Genomic DNA, 21,826 nt, shown 5'->3' with positions numbered 1-21,826 from the left:
AGTGTCACGTGGAGGGCTCATCCCTGCTTGATGAATTACCCCACTCTGGTATTCTTATCCCCTCTTTGGTTTAAGAAAGATTCCAAAGCAGGGACAGCTGCAATACATAACGGTTTACCTAGACTTGGTGCTACATTGCTAAGGGAGGTCTGGATTGCTATAGTCTTGCGTGCGGTGGATCCAACTCAGGGAACTCCCAAGAGGAACCTCAGTCGAACGTACAGGGGAAGAACAGCTGTCAATGCCAGCAACAAGAAACAGGCTTGGGGTTCTGAAAATACATTTGATGACAAAAGCATCATTGCATGATTCTGCTTCAATCTTTGCAGAGAAGGGATCTACAAAATTCAGAATGCCCTGGCTGTAGACACAAAATTCCCGTATCAGGTAAATAACAGAGGTCCTGCCATAGAAGCCCAATATTATACTTGGTAAAACAGAATTAACTAATGACCAGAATAAAATACCAGGAAATAAAGTTCCCCTTACTACTCTATTTCTGTCACTGAGAAGAGTAACTCCTTTTTTACCCATGCAGGGATGTGGTCTAGATGGAGAGGGAATGCCATGACAGTGGGCACTGGCTGGGCTGTTGCATGCAGAAGGTGATGGGTTCTACTCTGCAGGAGCCTGAGGACTGCCACAGGGCTTTGTTTCCTTAATATCTTTCAACAGAGACAAAGGAGAACATCGCAGTGTGTAGGGACCATCCCACAGTACCTGAGCAAGAGAAGCAGGGCAGGAACAGAGATTGGGGACAAGTTCCAACAAGCTAAACAGATCCACAATGAAGCCTAGGTCACCATCAAAGGATTCCTTAGATGTGCCGTACACCTACTAAACTGGAAACCAGAACTGCTCTAATAAAGCACAAGCTCCCTGGCTGAACTTAAATAGAGATGGGGGACAAATGGGCAGAGGGTGGGATGAAGCCACAGCTGAGGCTGGTCAGGGGGATAAAGGCCTATTAGTTCAGCCTGGGACAATTCATCCCTGCCTAAAAATGCCCATTTCTTGCCCTTGAATACAGTGGAAGCCCAGAGGCACCAGCTCAGCTGTTGGACATCCAGGCACTGCATGTGGATAACACAAGTGGGGATGGAAAACTGGGCTCTCAAGTGTGCACAGAGGGACTGCAGCAAACCCAGAGATGGAGTCACTTGTGCTTCATGTCCCATTTGGGGACCCTTTCAAGATCTGAAATGTCTCTAAAATCCATTCTCATTCTCTTGCCAAGGTCAGACTAAATTCTTTGCATAGTCCACAAGTATGTCAGAAGCATCCTATGAGCTGCTCATCACTGCTGCAATGCAGCTGTGCTCAGGCATGGCTCACCCACACCGTGTCTCTCAGATGCCCAAGCACCACAATGCCTTTCAGAGGTGATTTCACACCCTTTGCTTGACAACAAGCAAAATCCACCTGAAGCATCAATCTCTTCATGCCCAGGTGCACTAATAAAGCCCATTAACAACAGCAGTAACTATGTGGCTTTAAGGAGATGCCTTCCCCCATCTCCCACATTGAGGGGAGGGAGTGGGTGACAAGTGAATGTCTACATGATTCATCCCTGATTATTCTCATGACATTCTCAACTGCCAAACTTGTGAGCTATGGTTTGAGTACAAGGAATTGAAGATGGGTGGAAACCTGGTTCATTGCCTGTGGTGCTGGGATTGCTGGTGGACCGTGGTACCAGCTCCCATTGGCAAGGTTCCCCTGCTCTCCCTGCCATGATAATGTCAACCCTGGCCCTTGTGAAGCTGTAACTGCCTCAGAAATGCTCCAAAAGTGGATGTCAAAGCTGGGCTTGTTCTGTGCTTTGCTCTAAGAGAGCCCAAAGGCCTGTTGCTTGCTCAAGCTGAGGTCATCTCCTCTGGGTACACTTCTCCTCCTCCAAACTAATCAGCACGGAGAAGAGATAATGACCTGCTTTGGGCTTTGTCACCTCCTGGGGCCCAAAGAGATTCACAGTCCCACATCCCCACATCACTTGAAATAGGAAGGGGGTTTGCTGATGCTGGTTCATTCCCAGGCTCCCTGCACAGCTCCAGGCACGTTCGTCTTCACATCCATCTCCGAGAGCATCAGGAGGGCAGCAGAGACAGAGCTGAGATGTAAGTGAGGGGCAGCATCTTCCAGCCCATCAGGACACTTCCTCTTCTTACTGACCACAAAGAGCTCCTGGATGAGCACCAGAAGCTTTCCTGTACAGGACATTCAGGGTGCTCCCCATTGCTGAGTTGAGGCAGGTTCAGAAGTTTATTTTCTCCACAAGAAAACACAATGTCAGGAAGAGATTGCTGAGCTCTGGGGATTGCCCCCTTCTGTTAATGTGTTGAGGAACAGCCAAAGAAACCAGAAAAAGCTTTTAAAGCAAACAAAGTTTGTCAGGAGGGAGGGGAAACCAATCTAAACCTCTGTGTAAGGATGACTGGAATCACAGATTGCTTTTTGTTGGAAGGGATCTTGAAAATGACCCAGCTCCAACCCCTGCCTCGAGCAGGGTCATTTTCCACTAGAGCACATTGCTACGAGCCCCATCCAAAATGCACTTCCCATAGGTCAGGAATTAATTCCAGTTGGGAAGAAGTCCCACCAGAGAGGGAAGAAGCGGCTGGTTGGGAAATGCCCATGAGAGGATGAGGGATCAGCTCTGCACTGTGAAAGCACCGCGTTTCTCTGGGTTCCAGGTGGAGCCGGATGGTCTCCAAGCCCCAGGCTGAGCACTGAGGTGAGTGGAACCTTCCCACTGCTTTCCACAGAGGTCATTGTTCAGCATTTCAGTGTGAGCCAGAGGAGCAGGCACCACGTTGTGCCATGGTGTTTAACTGCTTGAGCACCCCTTTGTTCTACCTGTGCTGGCACAGGACTTTCACCAACCTGTTCCTCACTGAGCTGTGCCTGAACTCTCCCTTTCCATCCTGCAGGACTGTCTCTGAGCAGCTCCCACCACACAGAGGCTTTTCCACCTGGGACATCCCTGCCTCTTGGAGAAGAAACCTCCAGCCAGGAGCTCACCCACAAAGCACCATCCAGCCCATGGCACAAAGCAATTGCACCCAAGTGACCCAGTTCAGCCTGACAGGGTTCACAGAGGACCCGGTGACTCAGCTCAACTTGTTCCTGCTCTTCCTGCTCACCTACCTTGTCACCATCATGGGCAACCTGGGCATCATCATCTTAATCAGGGCCAGCCCCCACCTCCGCTCCCCCATGTATTATTTCCTGAGCAACCTGGCCTTTGTAGACCTCTGTTTCTCCACCATCATCACCCCCAAGTTGTTGGCTGACTTGATGTCAGAGAAGAAGAGCATTGCTTATGCTGGCTGCGGGGCTCAGGTCTTCCTCCTTGATCTCTTTGGGGTAACTGAATACTTCCTGCTGGCTGCAATGGCCTATGACCGTTACGTGGCCATTTGCCATCCCCTGCTGTACCCCCTTGTCATGTCCCCAAAGTGCTGTTTCCAGCTGGTGACTGGCTCGTACCTCATGGGGCTGACCAATGGTGTGGGACAGACCATCAGCATGTCCACCCTGTCCTTCTGCAGCTCCAGCACCATCGACCTCTTCTTCTGTGACATTTCTGCTCTCATCTCCCTCTCCACCTCTGACACCACCCTCAGCCACATCATCCTGACCACTGCAGCATCTCTCTTTGGTGTGTCCAGCAGCCTGGTTATCCTGCTCTCCTACGTGGCCATCATCGCCACCATCCTGAGCATCAATTCAGCCGAGGGCAAGCGCAAAGCCTTCTCCACCTGCACCTCCCACCTCACCACTGTCAGCATGTCCTATGGGGCATGCTTCTTCACTTACTTAAACCCCAACTCAGACAGCTCAAGAGGAGCAGATAAATGGGCTGTGGTGCTCTACACCATGGTGTCTCCCATGCTGAACCCCTTGATCTACAGCCTGAGAAATAAGGAGGTGAAGGAGGCATTGAGGAGACTCTTGAAAATAAAATAATCTTGAATTCTGTAAACATAGGGCCAGATAGAAAGGAGATGTGGGGGAGATACTCAGCTCTTTGTGAAGTCCCTTAGATGGACAACATTTTGTGTGTCTTCTGCACCTGAACTTACATGATGGCTTGCTTGATAACACCAGCTGAATATAAAAATACAAACATTGCAAAAGCTTTTACAATTGCTTCAACTCAAGGTATGGGCTTTGGTGTGCATTGCTTTCCTTTTTCTTGGCAAATCAGTATAAACAGAGTGAATTCTACTGTTTTACTAAAACAAACTCCACTTTTAAACTTAATGTGAAGTCATTTGTGGCCATAAGAAAAATGCACCAAGATTTTTAGCAAGCTAAATGGAAACGGAGAGGACAGTAAATAACATACACACTGTTGAGGAAGTATTTATAAGTTCTGATTCTCAAACCCCATTAAATGATTTCCACTTCTATTCACTTCATTTCATTTCAGACAGCAAAGAATTCAAGTTAAATATGGTACTTGGGTGACCCCTATTATGAATGAAGGCACTTTGGAAGAGTTTTAAGACGCGGTAGTGACGAATACCAGCCAAAGGGCAGATACCATCAAGGAACCCCTGTCCCCTGCTCCACACCTTTGCTTTCCAGTTCCCTGTTGAAAGCAATAAAAGCCATGATCTCCATGGCAGCCTGACCACAACACAGCATAGGAGCTATGGTTTCACTCAGCAGAAATCAGACCCAGCACATTGCAGCCCATGGCAGCCTGGAGCAATGGCATTGCCTGCCCTGATGCCTCTCCTGCTGCTTTCCTTCACAGAGAGCTGATGCGTGATAGGCAATACATAAACCACCCCAAAATACTCCACTGTGTGCATTACCACAGCTCATACAGCTGCAGCCACTGCCAGGACCATGGTGAAACCTGGAGCCGTGGCTGAGTCTGAGGGCTATACGAAACACATGAAATAACGTGGGTTGGAGTTAGAAGCTCCATGGTTGGATAGAATCAGTCCAGGATCAAAGTGATTTGCTGATTTCTTAACAGCACACATCTAACAGGCACCCAGGTTCAATCAGCTGAATCCTGCTTTGCTCCCAAAGCTTCCTTATAACTCTGTGTTTATTATTTAACCCAGACAATGGCCATTTTCCTGCTGAGCCCTGGGGATGACCAGGGGCAGAGGTTTCACACCGTCCCTGGCCCCTATGGCCGTGTATGACTGCTCTTACTGTGGGGTTTTCCAGCTCCCTTTGTTTCTAACTGGCATTTCCCACATTGCACATTTACAATGGGAAATCTCAGATTTACACTCATCGGCAAGATAAAGCACATGGAGAACTTGCAAGTCAAAAAGAATATGACACCATTTATTCTTTCATGCATTCTGTGTCTCTTCAGTCATAGAATGTTTTCTGTTGGAAGGGACCTTAAATCTCACCCAGTTACAACCCCTGCTACGGGCAGGGACCCCTTCCACTAGAGCAGCTTGCTCCAAGCCCCTGTGTCCAACCTGCCCTTGAACACTGCCAGGGATGGAGCATTTACCACTGCTTAAGGCAACCAGAAGTCATGAAGTAACATGAGTCTGTTCCTGGGCTGTCCCAGTTATATCTTCATGATGCTGTACTGAACCCCATAGACATAATTCCACAGTCCTAGACCATTATCCCAATGAAACATTCACATGAGCATGGGTAGAGCGGGTCAGATTGCATGAACCAATGTCAAGAAGCACACAGGCATCCAGGATTGAGTTCAGTTACCTGAACATTGATTATAAACACCCTGGAGATGCCCCTGGGGCTCCTTCTGAGCTCTCAGATGTTGCTCCAGACTGAGCCAACCCTTCTGAAGGTTTCATGATGTACATGTCAAAAGTGCATGGCAATGTCCTGGGCCCTTCAGGACAGAGCAAATGGCACCACATTGCTATATGGCACAAACAAAACCTAACCAGGAGCATTTCACTTCATCTGTCTCCTTCCCTGCAACTTAAGTGGTACTTTCCATCACCACCTATAAGAAAACAAGCAAAATAAGAGGTTTCTTGGTTCTTAAATTATCTTTTGTTTTTTCCTTTATAAAGTTTTAATCCACCTGAAAGGAAAACTAAACCAAAGCTTTCAAGACTGTTGGAAGAGGGGATTAGGAGATCTGAAGTAGTTTCATCTTCTTCGAATTTAGATAAATAAAAGTTGAGTCATTCAATCAGAGTTTTGTGTCTGCATCTGTGCTCAGTGAAGGTGTGTTTCTGTATCTCTAGTATTTGTTCAGATAAGAGAGCAGTTTCAACAGTTCAAGTTTAAAGACACACACAGAGCATTCACCCCTCCCTGGGTTTCCATCCCCATGACAGGCTGTGGTCAGGCTGCATGAACTGGGCTCCTTTTAGACTCATTGAATCAACCAGGTTGGAAAAGCCCTTCAAGCTCATCCAGTCAAGCCCTTACCCCAGCCCTGTCAAGGCCACCACTAACCCATGGCACTGAGGGACACATCTACACAGTGTGTGAACACTTGCAGGGCCGGTGCCTGCGGCCCTGCCCTGGGCAGCCTGTTCCAATGCCTGAGCACCCTCTGGGGCAGGAATTGTTCCTCAGCTCCATCTAAACCTGCCCTGGGGCAGCTTGAGGCCGTTTCCTCTTGTCCTGTCTCTTGGATTAAAACAAACTGCAAACAGGTTTGAGGGGGGCAGCTGATCCAGTTTGACCTCCAGGAGGCCTTCACATCCTGACGGGAATTATTTTAATCCAGAGAAAGTGATTCAGAGATGCATAATCCATGGAGAGAGGGTGCACGGTACAAGTGCTTCTGATGTTCAGACTTGCTCTGGACCACATCCACCCTCACCAGCTGCCCTAGGATGTGAAAAAACATTCTCTTATTCCCATCGCTTCTAGAAGGGACCTGACTGTCTCATAACTAAGCAATGTATTTTAGATGTTGAGTCAGGTGACCCTATTGCCATGCTTATTCTCCAATCCCAAATTCATAATGGTAGGAAAAACACATTTATGAAAGCCAGTCAGGCATGGAGGATGGATGGAGTGGACTACAACTTGCCTCACAGCTTAAGAGACACAAGTAAATCCATCCCAAGGCAAATAATGACAAGAAGTTTAAAGTATGAGGTGTACTTGAGCAGGTCCAAATGTGAGGAGAAATGCAATGAGCTACTCCAGCTCCCTTTATTAGGGGTCAAAAGCAGGAAGGGACAAAGCACCCCATTAGCAAGAACCACATGATCTGCACATGTCATGAAGACAGGGATGTGTCTTTAAAGAGAGAGTAGGACCAAGCATGCATGGGCACAGAAAGCCCTCCAGCAGGCCCGAGATCCAGGCTTTCACAACACAAGCACTCACAGCTATTTCCATCACAAGTGATGCTGCTCACTTTGCCAAAGCAAGAAGTGGTCCTTGGGGACCAAGCACCCTTCCAGGAGTCACCAGCTTTAACAAGACCTTCTGGGGTTTACCAAGGAAGTTTCCTCATCACCACAAAAGCTTCTCAGAAGACTTGGATGTGACTTCCCTCATTCTTCATAACAAGCCATCAGAGATTAATTAGCTGGGGATAACAAGAAAGAAACTTTCTTCTTTGTTAACAGCAAAGTTCACTTCTACAGCTGCCTTGTTGACAGAGATGGCTCATGCCCAAAGCCAAGGAGTTGGAGGGTCAGTGTGTTGGCATGTTTGGGTATTAAGGACAATTTCATGGGCCTGGCTCAAAGAATCCCAGCCTGGTTTGTGTTGGAAGGGACCTTAAAGCTCCTCCAGCTCCAGCCCCAACCCCTTCCACTGGAGCAGCTTGCTCCAAGCCCCTGTGTCCAACCTGGCCTTGAACACTGCCAGGGATGGGGCAGCCACAGCTTCTCTGGGCACCCTGTGCCAGCGCCTCAGCACCCTCACAGGGAAGAGCTTCTGCCTAAGAGCTCATCTCAGTCTCCCCTCTGACAGGTTCAAGCCATTCCCCTTGGCCTGTTCCTGCAGGCACCTGTCCTAAGCCCCTCTCCATGTTTCCTGAAACCCCTTTAGGCACAGCTTTATGGGGAAAAGTTCCTTTCTTATGGCTCTGAAAAGAGGAAAACAACGCTAGTATCTTCTAGGCAATAACTTCCTATCCATCCATGCAGAATAGAAACCCCTCATCAGGAAGTTAATATCTGCTATTAGCAACCTTTATAAAAGCAAACACACAGCCAGGACACTGATGACATTCATTTTCCTTTCGTATTCTGTCCAGGAAATGATTTATGAATGCTGAGCTTTGAGGCTCTACTGCATTAGACATTACTGACCAACAGAAATGATTGAGGACAGGCTGGATGGGGCTTGCAGCAACCTGCTCTACTGGAAGGTGTTTCTGCCTGTGGCAGGGGGCTGGAACTGGGTGAGCTTTAAGCTCCCTTCCAACCCAAACCATTCCATGGTTGTATGAAAAGCTGCTTTCACCTGTTCTCGGGGCCTTCACCACTTCTCTGGGCACCCTGTGCCAGCACCTCACCACCCTCACAGGGAAGAGCTTCTGCCTAAGAGCTCATCTCAAGCCACCCCCATGCCTTTCCAAGCCATCAATAGTGGTAAAGGCAGACACAGAGATGAACTCACCAGTGTTTGAAGATCTCCTTGCTTCTTCCACCACCAACCCCAGAAGGTTTCTTCGCTCCATTATAGCGGTGGTGTCTAAAAGAATCCACACTAATATCCCCCAGTTCATTTTCAAAAACTAAGATAACATGGCCAACAGTTTTAAAGGGAGTACTGAAATCAAACTGAATTTATCCTTTTTATTTCTACACCAAGGGAAACTAAGGTAACTCAGCTTCCAGCCACCCTACAGACAGCAGCTTGGTACTCCATGTTCCTGGAGTCTCCTATACACCTAGAACCCACACACTGGAAAGGAACCACATGCCCAGTGTAGGATCTACACAATCAAAACCCAAGCCTTCAAACCCTTTCCAATCAAATGGAAAAACATACTTCCCTTGCTTCAGGACATTTCTTAACTCATCAGCTAAAAGAGACATAACAGAGACCTCCAAAAACAAACCCACTCACCCTCTCTAAGACATAACTTACATTAAGACACAAACATGAGTGCTTCTGCTTACCTATTTATGAGCCAAGGTCCCATTACAGCTAAGGAGACTCAGGCCAAGGCAATCAGCAGAGCTCATTCAGATCTCTTCACCTGGAGCAATGCAGGTGTCTGCCTTGCAGTGAGGGGCATGAACCCCACCAAATCTCCCTCAACACTAAAGGGAGCTGATGGACCCAGTAAACACATAGAGGTGACATGGTGCATTCCAATGTAAGGAAGTAAGTGCTTCCCTAAGGACATTTGAGGTGATTCCTAAATCCAGTCACTAAGTACCCAAAGAAGGGGATGTAGCTCCTACCCAGCATTTGCTCAGCTGCCTTTAAACCAGATTTAACTACAATGAAAGCAGCTCCACCTGAGAGTGGGGAGCTAAAGCCATTAGGAGCTCATCAGCAGGAATGCCAGAAGCCAGGCACCTCATTGCCTGCTCATCATGACCCAGGAGGAAGATGCATTGCAATGCTGGCTGCTGCTTCTGCTTCCTGGAACCTCACCTGGTGTTTGCTCTGCTCTCCTGGTCAGATGATAACCCCATTGAAGGCAGTGGCAGCCCTTAGACACAGCAAAACACTGGTTTCCTTAAACACACAAAAGGAGCAAACAGCTTTTGGCTTTGAGAGCAGCAGCTCCAATGTGAAGCCACAATGAGCAGAGCGATAGGGTTGTAGCCACAGACTTGTGTTTTCAAGACACTAAGAGCTCATATTCCTGTTTAAACACTTGGTGATGGTGAAGGAGAGAGCAGCTGGACATAAAGTCATTGACTATTGTTGTAGAAGGCACCAGAGAGACCTTATTGTGGCCTTTCCCAGGAAACCTGGAGAGGGGCTTTGGACAAGGGCCTGTAGGGACAGGCCAAGGGGAATGGCTTGAACCTGCCCGAGGGGAGACTGAGCTGAGCTCTTAGGCAGAAGCTCTTCCCTGGGAGGGTGCTGAGGCGCTGGCACAGGGTGCCCAGAGAAGCTGTGGCTGCCCCATCCCTGGCAGTGCTCAAGGCCAGGTTGGACACAGGGGCTTGGAGCAAGCTGCTCCAGTGGAAGGGGTCCCTGCCCGTGGCAGGGGTTGGAGCTGGAGGAGCTTTAAGCTCCCTTCATCCCAACCCATTCCATGATTCGATGATTTCAAGGACAGAGAAAGGATTCATGCAAGAATTAATGGTGTCCCATTCTTTTTGGCTTGATGCCTCCTGCAAGTTCTCCATGTGCTTTATCTTGCAGATGAGGGTAAATCTCAGATTTCCTATTGTGAATGTGCAGCATGGGAAATTCCAGTTAGAAACAGAGGGAGTTAGAAAACCCCACTGTAAAAGCAGCCAAACGCTGACATAGGGGCCAGGGAGGGTGTGAAACCTCTGCCCCTGCTTGTCCGCAAGGCTCAGGAGGACAACAGCAGTCATCTGGGTTAAATAATAACCAGGGAATTATCAGGAAGCTTTGGGAACAAAGCAGGATTCAGCTGATTGACCCTGGGTGCCTCTTAGTTGTGTGTTGTTAAGGAATCACCAAACCACATTGATCCTGATTTAACTGAATCCAGCCATGGAGCTTCTCTCTCCAGCCTAGGTTATTATGTGTGTCTAGGATAGCCCTAAAGCTCAGCGATGGCTCCAGGTTTCACCATGGTCCTGGCAGAGGCTGCAGCTCTATGGGCTGAGGTAACGCACACATTGGAGTATTTTGGGGTGGTTTATGCATGCAGTGTTTGCCCATCACCCATCAGCTCTCTGCGCAGGAAGGCAACAGGAGAGACATCAGGGCAGGCAATGCCATTGCTCCAGGCTGCCATGGGCTTACACACAGGAGGTCTGAAGGATGCTGAACAACACCACAGCTCCTGTGCTCTGTTGTGGTCAGGCTGCCATGGAGATCATGGCTTCTATTGCTGCCAACAGGGAGCTCAAAAGCAAAGGTGAGGAGCAGTGGATGGGGACTCCTTTATAGTTTCTGCCCTTTGCTAGGGATTCATCACTATCACATCTTAAAACACTTTCAAAGCACCTTCATTCGTACCAGAGGTCACACAAGTACCATACTTCACTTAAATTCTTTGCTGTCTGAAATGAAATGAGGTGAATGGTGCTGGAAATCATTGAATGAGGTTTGTACATCAAAACCTGAAAATACTGCCTGCATGGCATCACACTTATTTGCTCTCATCTCTATTTCTCTTGTTAAAGGTGTTTTTGTCCTTTTCTTAAGGCCCTCAATGAATTTAACAACACTGTCTAGAAATGGAGTTTGATCCAGTGGAACGGTAGAATTCACTCTCTGTTTATTCTCATTTGCCAAGCAAAAGGGAGAGCAAAAAGGAAAAGAGCTTTAAGCTCATCAAGTTCAAGTGTTCTCCAGCACTGCCGCGGCCACCCCTAACCCATGGCACTGAGGGCCTTCTCTATAGGGTTTGTGATGCCTGCAGCCCTGCCTGAGCACCCTCTGGGGCAGGAATTGTTCCTCAGCTCCATCTAAACCTGCCCTGGGGCAGCTTGAGGCCGTTTCCTCTTGTCCCATCCCTTGTTCCTTGGGAGCAGAGCCCAGCCCCTCCTGGCACCATCCTCCCGTCAGGCAGGCGTAGAGGGCAGTAAGGTCCCCCTTATCCTAAGATGAAGAGAATTGCACTCTTGTAGTTGTCTACTTGTGTCTTGACAAGGTGAAATAAATGACTAATTAAATAATTAGGTGAAATTAACTACTAAATATATTTATCAAAGTTTAGAGTATAAAATTATTTGTATTCTCAGTCACATCAAGCAGTGCATCACATATGGCTGGGTGCAGAAGACCCCCAACATGTTATCCATACTTAACCAAAAGCTGAGCATCTACCCTCCACATCTCCATTCTATCTGGTCCTATATTGGGAGAATTTAAGATCATTTTATTTTCAAGAGTCTCCTCGAAGCCTCCTTCACCTCCTTATTCCTCAGGCTGTAGATCAAGGGGTTCAGCATGGGAGTCACCACGGTGTAGATCACCACAGCCCATTTATCTGCTCTTCTTGAGCTGTTTGAGCTGGGGAATAAATACATAAAAAAGGATGCCCCATAGAGGATGCTGACAGTGGTGAGGTGGGAGGTGCAGGTGGAGAAGGCTTTGCGCTTGCCCACGGCTGAATTGATGCTCAGGATGGTGGCGATGATGGCCACGTAGGAGAGCAGGACAACCAGGCTGCTGGACACACCAAAGAGAGATGCTGCAGTGGTCAGGATGATGTGGCTGAGGGTGGTGTCAGAGGTGGAGAGGGAGATGAGAGGGGAAATGTCACAGAAGAAGAGGTCGATGGTGCTGGAGCTGCAGAAGGACATGCTGATGGTCTGTCCCACACCATTGGTCAGCCCCATGAGGTACGAGCCAGTCACCAGCTGGAAACAGCACTTTGGGGACATGACAAGGGGGTACAGCAGGGGATGGCAAATGGCCACATAACGGTCATAGGCCATCGAAACCAGCAGGAAGCTTTCACTAATCCCATAGAAGTCGAAGAGGAAGACCTGAGCAATGCACGCAGCATAAGCAATTCTCTTCTTCTCTGACATCAAGTCAACCAACAACTTGGGGGTGATGACAGTGGAAGAACAGAGGTCTACAAAGGCCAGGTTGCCCAGGAAATAATACATGGGGGAGTGGAGGTGGGGACTGGCCCTGATTAAGATGATGATGCCCAGGTTGCCCATGATGGTGACAAGGTAGGTGAGCAGGAAGAGCAGGAACAAGTTGAGCTGAGTCACCGGGTCCTCTGTGAACCCTGTCAGGCTGAACTGGGTCACTTGGGTGCAATTGCTTTGTGCCATGGGCTGGATGGTGCTTTGTGGGTGAGCTCCTGGCTGGAGGTTTCTTCTCCAAGAGGCAGGGATGTCCCAGGTGGAAAAGCCTCTGTGTGGTGGGAGCTGCTCAGAGACAGTCCTGCAGGATGGAAAGGGAGAGTTCAGGCACAGCTCAATGAGGAACAGGTTGGTGAAAGTCCTGTGCCAGCACAGGTAGAATGTTGCAGAATGTCTCTAGGAGCAAGGCCATGGATCCTTGGAGGCCTTGTGCGAGCAAAGCAAGGTGTAGGCCTCACAGGTAACCGGAAACCGGATGTGGGAGGAGAATGTGAAGGAAGCTGTGTAGAACTAACCAATACTGTTGTGACTAGTAGGCGTGGCTAAACACCACGAGGATATAAGCAAACTGCGCCACAAATAAAGTAGAAGCTTGCTTATCACCCATATTGGGTTGGTGTGTCTTGCTTCTCCTTGCCATTTACAAATGGCGCCTGAACAGGGACCATGGACTACAGGGCCCCAGCTACCGGGGACCCGGATTACAGGGCCCTGAGTATCAGGGACCCGGAACGGCGAGTGAGCGGCGCCGGCGGCAGCGGCCGGGGAGCACGGGCAATGCTGCTGCGGTGGCGTGACGGACCCGGGTGCTTGGACTGACCGAAAGGAATCCGCCGCTGGGGCGAACCAGACACTGCTGCGTCGGGAGGCCGATCCAGAGACCGAGGTTACAGGACGACCCAGAAGAAGACGATCCGGAAAAGGCTGGCCATGAAAATGGACCGAGAGGTAGCCCTGGACTTATTACAGTGCTTTTTATAAAAGCGGGGAATTGAGCCCTGAACTTTTTACAGTGCTTTTTATAAAAGCGGGGAATTGAGCCTGAGACTCTAAAGCAGCTAGCAGGTCTAGTGGCTGTAGGGAAGGATAAGGGTTTTTTTGTAGATCCTAATACAGTTTTTGAGGAGAGTGAGTGGCGAAAGTTTGGTGATGAACTATTTGACTCAATGCTAAATGATGATAAAACGGCAAAGAAACTCGGTAAACCATGGAGAGAAGTATAAACTGTATAAAAAGATACAAGGCAGAAAATAAAACTGCCGCGGTAGCAACGGAGAAACTAGGAACAGACGTCCCCGGTCGGTTGAAACTGGGGGAAGGTTACAACTCCTTTCCCCCAACTCGCGGGAGCACAGGGTTCCCCCCCCTCCTTTTTCTCCCCCGCCTTCATCAGAAGGTGCCGTGGAGGAGGTGTAACCCCCTGCTCCCCCACCACCCCAGTTCCGAAAGTAGGGACTTCAAAAAGGACAGAGAAAGTATATTAGAAGGGATACGCATGATAAATATCGAGAAATCCGAAAGAAAGAGGGTGGTGCCTCGGCGCCGGATCGATTGCGGCGCCACTGTGAAGCACGCAGTAGAAAATAGGGATCATGCGCTAGCGGGAGATTTAAAGGAACCGCGAGCCTCTCCAACCCACTACGCCCTAGAGTGGAAATTTTTAACTCAGTCACGGAGGAGCCAGGTCTGCAGATGGCCACATACCGAACGGGAGACATCTGATAAGAAAGACACAGCTGCGAGCAACGGAGACCCCGAGTTCAGCGCAGGATCAGCCCCTGAATCCCCTGAATCCGAGCCAGATTTATATCCTCTGCTTCCAGACCCTGACTCTTCGTCTCCCGGGTCGGTCTGCTCAGACCAACTGGTGCTGGAGACGCTCTGTTGTAACAATGGGTAACCAAAGATGCGATCATTACTGGGGAATTTTCTGCAATGGGCATCTTTGCATATCCTGTGTTTGCTACACAGCAGGGGGCTAAAGAGTGGGAAGCTCTTGATCTCAAAATAGTTAAGGAGGCCTGACAAACAGTGACCACGTATGCGTTAAAATCCTCTTATACTCAAGCTGTATATGTTATGATTTTTTCCTTGCAATTGACAGGGGGAGCCCATACAGTTTCTCTGTGATACCCATGTACTAGAAGCTGGTAAATATAAGTATGTCCAGGTTTCTATCAACCCTTGGAGACCTCTGTAGATACTGCTGGCCACTTCTTCCAGCACAGGCTGGCCACCTGTGTCAGAACGAGTGTGCATTTTGGTCAGTATAAAAGCCCAAGCCTCATAGGATGTGGGGGAGGCAGAGCCTCTGCGGGGATGCCCGCTAAGGTTGAGCCTGCCACCTCGCACTGCAATGATGCTTCTTGGAGCTGGTTTGCTGTTAGTCTCCACAGGGTCCTTGTGCCACGTTCTGTACATGGGACTGTAGTGGGAGTAATGATGGCTTTTGCAGGGACTAAAAAAAAAAAAAGAGGGGGGGAGAGAGAGAGTAATGATGGTGCACTTAACCTGTCTACTTCTCAAGAACTGATAACCTGGGGGAGGGGGTATATTTGTGTCCTCCTGCCTACAGGTCCATGGCGACTGCCTGCAAAGTTTGTGAAGCCTTGCCATGAGCTGGGCAGACGAATGGATAAACCTGATGCCTCAGCTACAGGAGCTGACCGTGAATACCCCAAGCAGAATGAGATAGAGGAAGAGAAAAACGAATGACTGCAAAACATCACTTGGGGGCACCTGAAAAGTAACATCCTGAATATGTGTGCTTGTAAAGTAGCTATTATTAGAGGTTGTGATTTTGTGTATAAAACCACCTGTATTTACTAGCCAGTTGCTAATAAGAAACTACGCCTTGTATTGTATAGATTTGTCACTTGTAAAAGAGATGTTAGAGTATGGAAATTTGCAGTAGCTGCTAGAAAATGCTAAGGCAAAAGCTAGAAAGATTTTAATACAATGGTAGTCTTATAAAGCAGGTGATGGAACAAATTAAGAGGGTGGGAGAATTCCACTGGTAAGAAATTTCTTTGGCTGGTCCCTCGCTGCCATCAGCATCTTCAACATGCTGCTGTACCCTGTAATAGTTACTCTGCTAATGTAAATTTGTGTGTGCCTTGCTGTAGTAGTGACTTGTTACTGGATAAAGCAGGTGAAACTCTGCATTGACAACAAGGTGCAAGGACTGAGGCTGACCAAATGCCTGCTACCACAATCAAGGGCAAGACTGGGTTGGCTTCTGTGTTTGCCACCAAGAAGAACCTTTAGCTCCGCTCTTGGCTGCAACCCAGCAGGCATGGAGCGGTGGGGACACATGCCATGCCAGACCTTGATGTGAAGGATCAGAGAGCTATACAGCCTGTTATCAGAGAGCCATACAGCAGAAAAAAGGGGCAGGCCCAGCAGCCTGTCGTTGGCATATCACAGCATCACAGTATGTTGGAGATATAATCTAGCCCAGAGCCCCTGCTCAAGTAGGGTCACCCAAACCATATATAAAACATAAAGGGGGAAGATGTGGAGACAGTGTTCTCACGGTGTCCTGGGTTCAGCAGTAGCAGTCATTTTTCTCCTTCTTGGTAGCTGGTGCAGTGCAGTGTTTTGACTTTTGGCCTGGGAACAGAGCTGATAACAATGATGTTTTGGTTTGGCCAAGGACTTTGTGAGCCTCATGCTCTGCCAGGGAGGAGGGGAAGCCGGGAGGAAGCAGAGACAGGACACCTGACCCAAACTGACCAAAGAGGTATTCCATACCACAGCACGTCATGCCCAGGATGTAACTGGGAGTTAGCCGGAAGGGCTGGGAGCCTGCAGGGTTGGAGGAGGTATCGGTCGGAGCTTGGTCGGGCTTGGGGGGCGAGTTATCGGTCGGCTGGTGCTGAGATGTTGTATTCTCTTCCCTTGTTATTTCCTTTATCATTATTATCATTGGTGGTAGCAGTAGTGATCTGTGTTACACCTTAGTTACTAAACTGTTCTTATCTCAACCCGTGGGAGTTGCATTCTTTTCGATTCTCCTCTCCGTCCCTCCGGGAGCAGGGGGAGGGCAAGAAAGGGGGGGAAGTGAGTGAACGAATTACCTGACTGGGTTTAAACCACGACACATGGGAGAATGCATAATTGGTACATAAACTTTGAATAGTCCTGAAAGATACAGCAAGGCCATGAGAGGCCCAAAGAAGCTTAAGCAAGCAAGATAAGAGGCTGGAATTCACCAAGTTAATGAGAACTGTGGACTGTTGGCAAGCTTTCAAGGTTGAGTTCTCACACCTGTGTTTAACCAATTATATGTTAGTCACTAAGGGTCTTCAAAACATGTATCCAATCATAATATGCCAAATCACTGTAAGTGCTTCAGCCGGGGCCTTGGCTCAACTAAGCAGACTGGGTTGCTGAGTTGCTAAGCAGACAATACTACATCGAAGGCGATTTCTGATTTGTTTTAATGTTGACTCTTTTGTCACTTGTAATTATCTATTTTTCTTACAAGATTGTTGACCTTGTTCTCCGCTCCAATAAAATTCGTCACTCTTACCTGCGAGCTCTTTATTAAAGCTGCTGGGGTGGGAGGGAAGAGGCAGTGTAGTTTTACATTTGCTTGCTGAAAAAGAGTCAGAGAAAAGGTTTCAAAAGATTCATTGCATTTGTTTGTGCCTTTCAAAGAGAAGAAGTTGGTGGGAATCAAGCTCTCAAGTTGCACTTTTGTATATTCAGGGGAATCCCTCCTGAGTCTGCAGCTTCACAATAGATTACATTTAAAGGAAAATATTGTAGACAATATAATTCATAACCAAGGATGATGAACTGTGCTGAGGCCACCCAGTGTAAAGGAAAATTTGGGCACATCAGGTCTCCTCTCATTCATTTTAAGGGGTATTTTATATTCATTTGACATGACCCTCTACCTAAATGGTGAGAGAAATGGAATTCAAACCACATCCCATGTCCATGCCCAGCTCATGCTCAAGCACACTGGGAAACACCAAATAGTGGATTTCATATAAGAATTAAGCCTGTGGGAAGTTTCTATTGATGAAAGACAATCCTGAACACAGAATCAATGTTAATTGAGAGCTATCCGGGTCTCAAAGAAACCAAAGCACACTGATAGGGGAAAAATTCTTTAGTTGTTGTGAGTAGGAATTAACTTATATTTGGAAAGTATGTTTATGAGGAACACACTGTTTATGTGCTCTGAAAAACAACAGTATGAAAGGACACATTGGGCCTCAAAAGATCATCTGGTCTGAGGTTTTGTGGAAAAGGAAATCTCGATGAGCAGCGTCATGTGTACGCCTCATCACTGTCTGATGAATTACCCCACTCTGGTGTCCTTATTTCCTCTTGGCTTTAAGAAAGTTTTCAAAACAGGACAACTGAAATGTACAAGCATTTACCAGACTTGATGCTACTTTCCTAAGAGAGCTCTGGATTGCCATAGTCTTGTGTGGTGGATCCAACTCAGTGAACTGGCAATAGGAAACTCAGTGCAACTCAATGCAGGAGAGGCACAACTGTGAATTTCAGCAACATAAGAAACAGGCTTGAGGTTTTGGAAATACATTTTATACTGAGAGCATCATTACATGATTCTGCTTTAATCTTTGCAGAGAAGGGATCTGCAAAATGCAGCAGCCCTTGGCTATAGACAAAAAATTCCCACATCAAACGCATGACAGAGTTCCCCTCTATAAATGATTCTGACGCCTCAAAAAGCAATCACCTTTTTGGCAGGAAGAGCTGGACATGGGTCTCTTTACCCTGTGCTTCAGGTGCTGTTAGACCAGCCTGAATATTTTGCAGGATAATATTGGATTCTCTGGTGATGATTCAAAACCTGGCCTATATTGAAATAAGCATTAAAGACGATATTATTCAACAGCCTTATCTACCTAACAATTAGTTAACAAATCTCATCTTTAGATACCATATCTAGCTTTATCCATAGATAATAGAGAAGATAGAGATCTCAGAGCAGTGCCTAATATAGATGAGGTTAATGCCAGTTTTTATCTTAAAATAAATGTACTTCATTCATTACTTTGATTTCGTTTCCTGCACTTGTACAGGAAAAATCCGTTGCCCTTTAATGATAGGGGAGAAAGACCCTGAAAATGAGAAGAGGTCATAAGGCAGGTTTTAAGTCATCAACTGGGAGATGCTGATGGCTGTGGAAGAGCATTTTCACAGGGCTAGCAAGGAGCCCAGAGCTAATGTTCAGTGCCCATCTCATAAGACAAAAAAAGAGGGGGGAAAAAAATAAAGGCAATAAAATACAGCAGATAAATCAGATTGTGGAGTTATGGCACAAGCCAGTCATAGGAAGAAAGACAGACTTGGAAATGGTTCCAAACCAGGTCTTTAAGGTGAAGGAATAGGGTGGGGAAACAAAAGTCCTTGGTGTCAACTGAAGGTCTGGAGACCAAAACCAGCAGCTAAACATCGTGCCAAAGCTAATTCCACCTGACAAAGTCCCTCAGGGCGTTCTTCACCTCCCTGTTCCTGAGGCTGTAGATCAGGGGGTTCAGCATGGGCACCACCAACGAGTAGAACACAGAAAAGACCTTATCCGTGCTCAGGTTGCTGGCAGACCCTGGTCGGAAGTTCAGGGCGATGATGGACCCATGGAAGATGGTGACTCCAGCCAGGTGAGAGGTGCACGTGGAGAAGGCTTTGTACCGGCCCTGAGCAGAGCTGATCCTTGAGACAGCAGTGAGGATGAAGGCGTAGGAGACCAGGACAGCCAAGACGGTCACCATCTCCACCAGCCCACCAAGAACAAATATCAGACACCTATTGACACGTGTGTCAGAGCAGGAGAGGGCCAGAACGGGCGTGATTTCACAGTAGAAGTGGTTGACCTTGGCTGGCTGGCATAAAGGCAGGCTGAAGGTGAACTCTGTGTGCACCCAGGAGTGCAGCAGGCCAAGCACATAGGAACTGGCCACCAGCAGCATGCAGAGGCGGTGGGACATGATGGACGAGTACAGCAAGGGCTTGCAGATGGCCATGTAGCGGTCATACGCCATCGCAGCCAGGAGGAAGCACTCGGTGGTACCAAAGGCTATGAAGAAGTAAAGCTGGGTTGCACAGCTGATGACAGAGATTGTTTTCTTCTCCATCAGAAAGTTCAGTAACGTCCTCGGTGCCACCACCGATGAGTAGCAAGCATCGAGGAGAGATAAGTTGCTAAGGAAAAAGTACATGGGGGACTGCAGCTGAGTGCTGCTCCTGATGAGCACAACCATGCCCAGGTTTCCCACCAGCGTGATGAAGTAAATGAGGAGGAACAGGATGAACAAAGGCGCTTGTAGTTGCGGGTTGTCCGTCAGTCCGACAAGAGTCAGCTCTGTCACTTGCTTGGTTTGGTTTTCCTCAGCCATCTTCTCCTAAAGCACTGTAAGATGTATTCATAGAGCCATAATAAACAGTTAGTGGAGACACTCAGCACCTAAAAAGCCCATCAATCCCCAGGGTTCGGATGGCGAACCCTCTCGTTATCAGAGATCTGCTTCATTTGCATCAACATTCATCAAAAACCAGTTTAGCAAAGCAATGAATGTTTTATTCTGGTAGCAGTCACACTGCCAAGTGTTCCCGCTTCCATTCATTCTACAACACATCTCCCTGATGTATACTCATGGTTTATATCACATTCCAGGGCAACCCTCCCAAGTTCTAACTAAGAAAGTGTAAAACAAGGGATTCAGTGCTTCCTGTAATGAATTAGTGACAGCAATAATGAAAATCTCACACTAGACCATGTCTTCACAGGTGACATGGTCTAGGGTGAGATGTCCCTGCCCAAGCCTGAGAGGTTGGAACTAGCTGAACTTCAAGTGCTTTCCAACCCAAACCAGTCTGTGATTCTGTAATTCCAGGACTTAGAATCATAGAATCAACTGGGTTGGAAAAGACCTTTCAGATCATCAAATCCAACCTTTGAAGTAGAATAGAACATTTGGCATCTTAGGGAGCCTTCCCCATAGAGGTTTTCCTTAAAGGTGATTTTGCTTGCACACTGCAGAGATAAAACAGGAAAACCCCATTTATTCTTCAGTAACTTTTCATCTATTTTGCTATTTCAGGGTTATTCTTCTATTGGGTATATAGAAATGGTGAAGTGCCATCATGAGGGAGAAAAGAAACCATTAAAAACAAAAAATGGCAATCTTTGCCTTTTTATCAACCTTTCCTACACCTCCTCTTTCTAAAATCCATATTTAAGAGTTCTATGAAAATACACCATGGCATCCTGCCTTTTAATCACAGCATCAGGGAGGGATATGGAGCAGCCTCCACAGGGGTCCACAAGGAACCACTGTAACATAAACACTTGGAAGAGACCAAGAAAAGAGACAGGAAAACTGCTGGGAATAGCAGATCAATATTAGCCTAAGATCATGGAAAACACTGTGCTGCTCATGGGGTGTGCGTCACGGTCAGCAAATCTCTGCAGTGCAATGAGCACGGCTTTCCCATCAGCAATCACTGTAAAACCAGTATCAAAGAGCCTGGCTTATATTCAGAAAGGAAAATCAGATAAACCATTTATCCATATGGAAGAAGCACATGGGGTTTAGCTCTATGTACAACCTGCAGCATGACAGAATTAATCAGGGTGGGATCACTGGCATTGCAGTGATAAAGGATTTATTACAACTGGTATTTTAGCTGCTATCTGCTTCTATAACCTTAAAACATAAGCAAACCATTATAACTGGTACAATACCCTTCACAAAATCCATGTGCTCTGTGATCTTCCTTCTTCTGGTGTTCTCTTGCTCTGCCATGAAATAAACAGCTCCTCATGGTCTGTCTAATAAAGATACAACCCAGAACAATCAAATTCCTCTCTACAGACCTCATCTCTAAAGGATGAAACCATTCTCCTGCCCTCCTGCTTCCTGCAAGGAACTATGGATTGTATTGCACAAGGAGACACTGGCACAGGGTGCCCAGAGAAGCTGTGGCTGCCCCATCCCTGGCAGTGTTCAAGGGCAGGTTGGACACAGGGGCTTGGAGCAAGCTGCTCCAGTTGAAGGTGTCCCTGCCCGTGGCAGGGGTTAGAACTGGGTGAGCTTTAAGCACCCTTCCAACACAAACAATTCTGGGATTCTATGATACTGTATAGCCCCTTAAAATTATAACCCATCTTCTAGCTCCAGCGATAA

General features: G+C 47.5%; 3 protein-coding genes across 3 annotated transcripts; 1 reads left to right on the top strand and 2 right to left on the bottom strand.

Annotated features, from left to right (window-relative positions):
- The first annotated feature begins 3,036 nt into the window (after nt 1–3,036).
- On the top strand, nt 3,037–3,969 carry LOC130604829 (olfactory receptor 5G3-like). Its single transcript, XM_057419734.1, has one exon. It carries the CDS (start codon nt 3,043–3,045, stop codon nt 3,967–3,969), a length of 927 nt encoding a protein of 308 aa, XP_057275717.1. The 5' UTR covers nt 3,037–3,042.
- A 7,955-nt stretch (nt 3,970–11,924) lies between these two features.
- Nucleotides 11,925–12,842, bottom strand: LOC130604828 (olfactory receptor 5G3-like). The gene has a single exon (XM_057419733.1). The coding sequence runs from the start codon at nt 12,840–12,842 to the stop codon at nt 11,925–11,927; it is 918 nt and encodes a 305-aa protein (XP_057275716.1).
- A 6,263-nt stretch (nt 12,843–19,105) lies between these two features.
- Nucleotides 19,106–20,035, bottom strand: LOC130604831 (olfactory receptor 1102-like). Its single transcript, XM_057419738.1, has one exon. It carries the CDS (start codon nt 20,033–20,035, stop codon nt 19,106–19,108), a length of 930 nt encoding a protein of 309 aa, XP_057275721.1.
- Between the last annotated feature and the right edge of the window lie 1,791 nt (nt 20,036–21,826).

This window comes from Pezoporus wallicus, unplaced genomic scaffold, assembly GCF_028554395.1.
Source record: "Pezoporus wallicus isolate ANWC-B61680 ecotype Strahan unplaced genomic scaffold, APGP_CSIRO_Pwel_v1 contig_13419, whole genome shotgun sequence".
In the NCBI taxonomy this organism is placed as follows: Eukaryota; Metazoa; Chordata; class Aves; order Psittaciformes; family Psittacidae; genus Pezoporus; species Pezoporus wallicus.
This window is presented reverse-complemented; position numbering and strand designations above follow the sequence as displayed.

Coding starts and splice junctions, on each gene's coding strand:
- LOC130604831 (XM_057419738.1), bottom strand. CDS start 20,035: ATGGCTGAGGAAAACCAAACCAAGCAAGTGACAGAGCTGACTCTTGTC.
- LOC130604828 (XM_057419733.1), bottom strand. CDS start 12,842: ATGGCACAAAGCAATTGCACCCAAGTGACCCAGTTCAGCCTGACAGGG.
- LOC130604829 (XM_057419734.1), top strand. CDS start 3,043: ATGGCACAAAGCAATTGCACCCAAGTGACCCAGTTCAGCCTGACAGGG.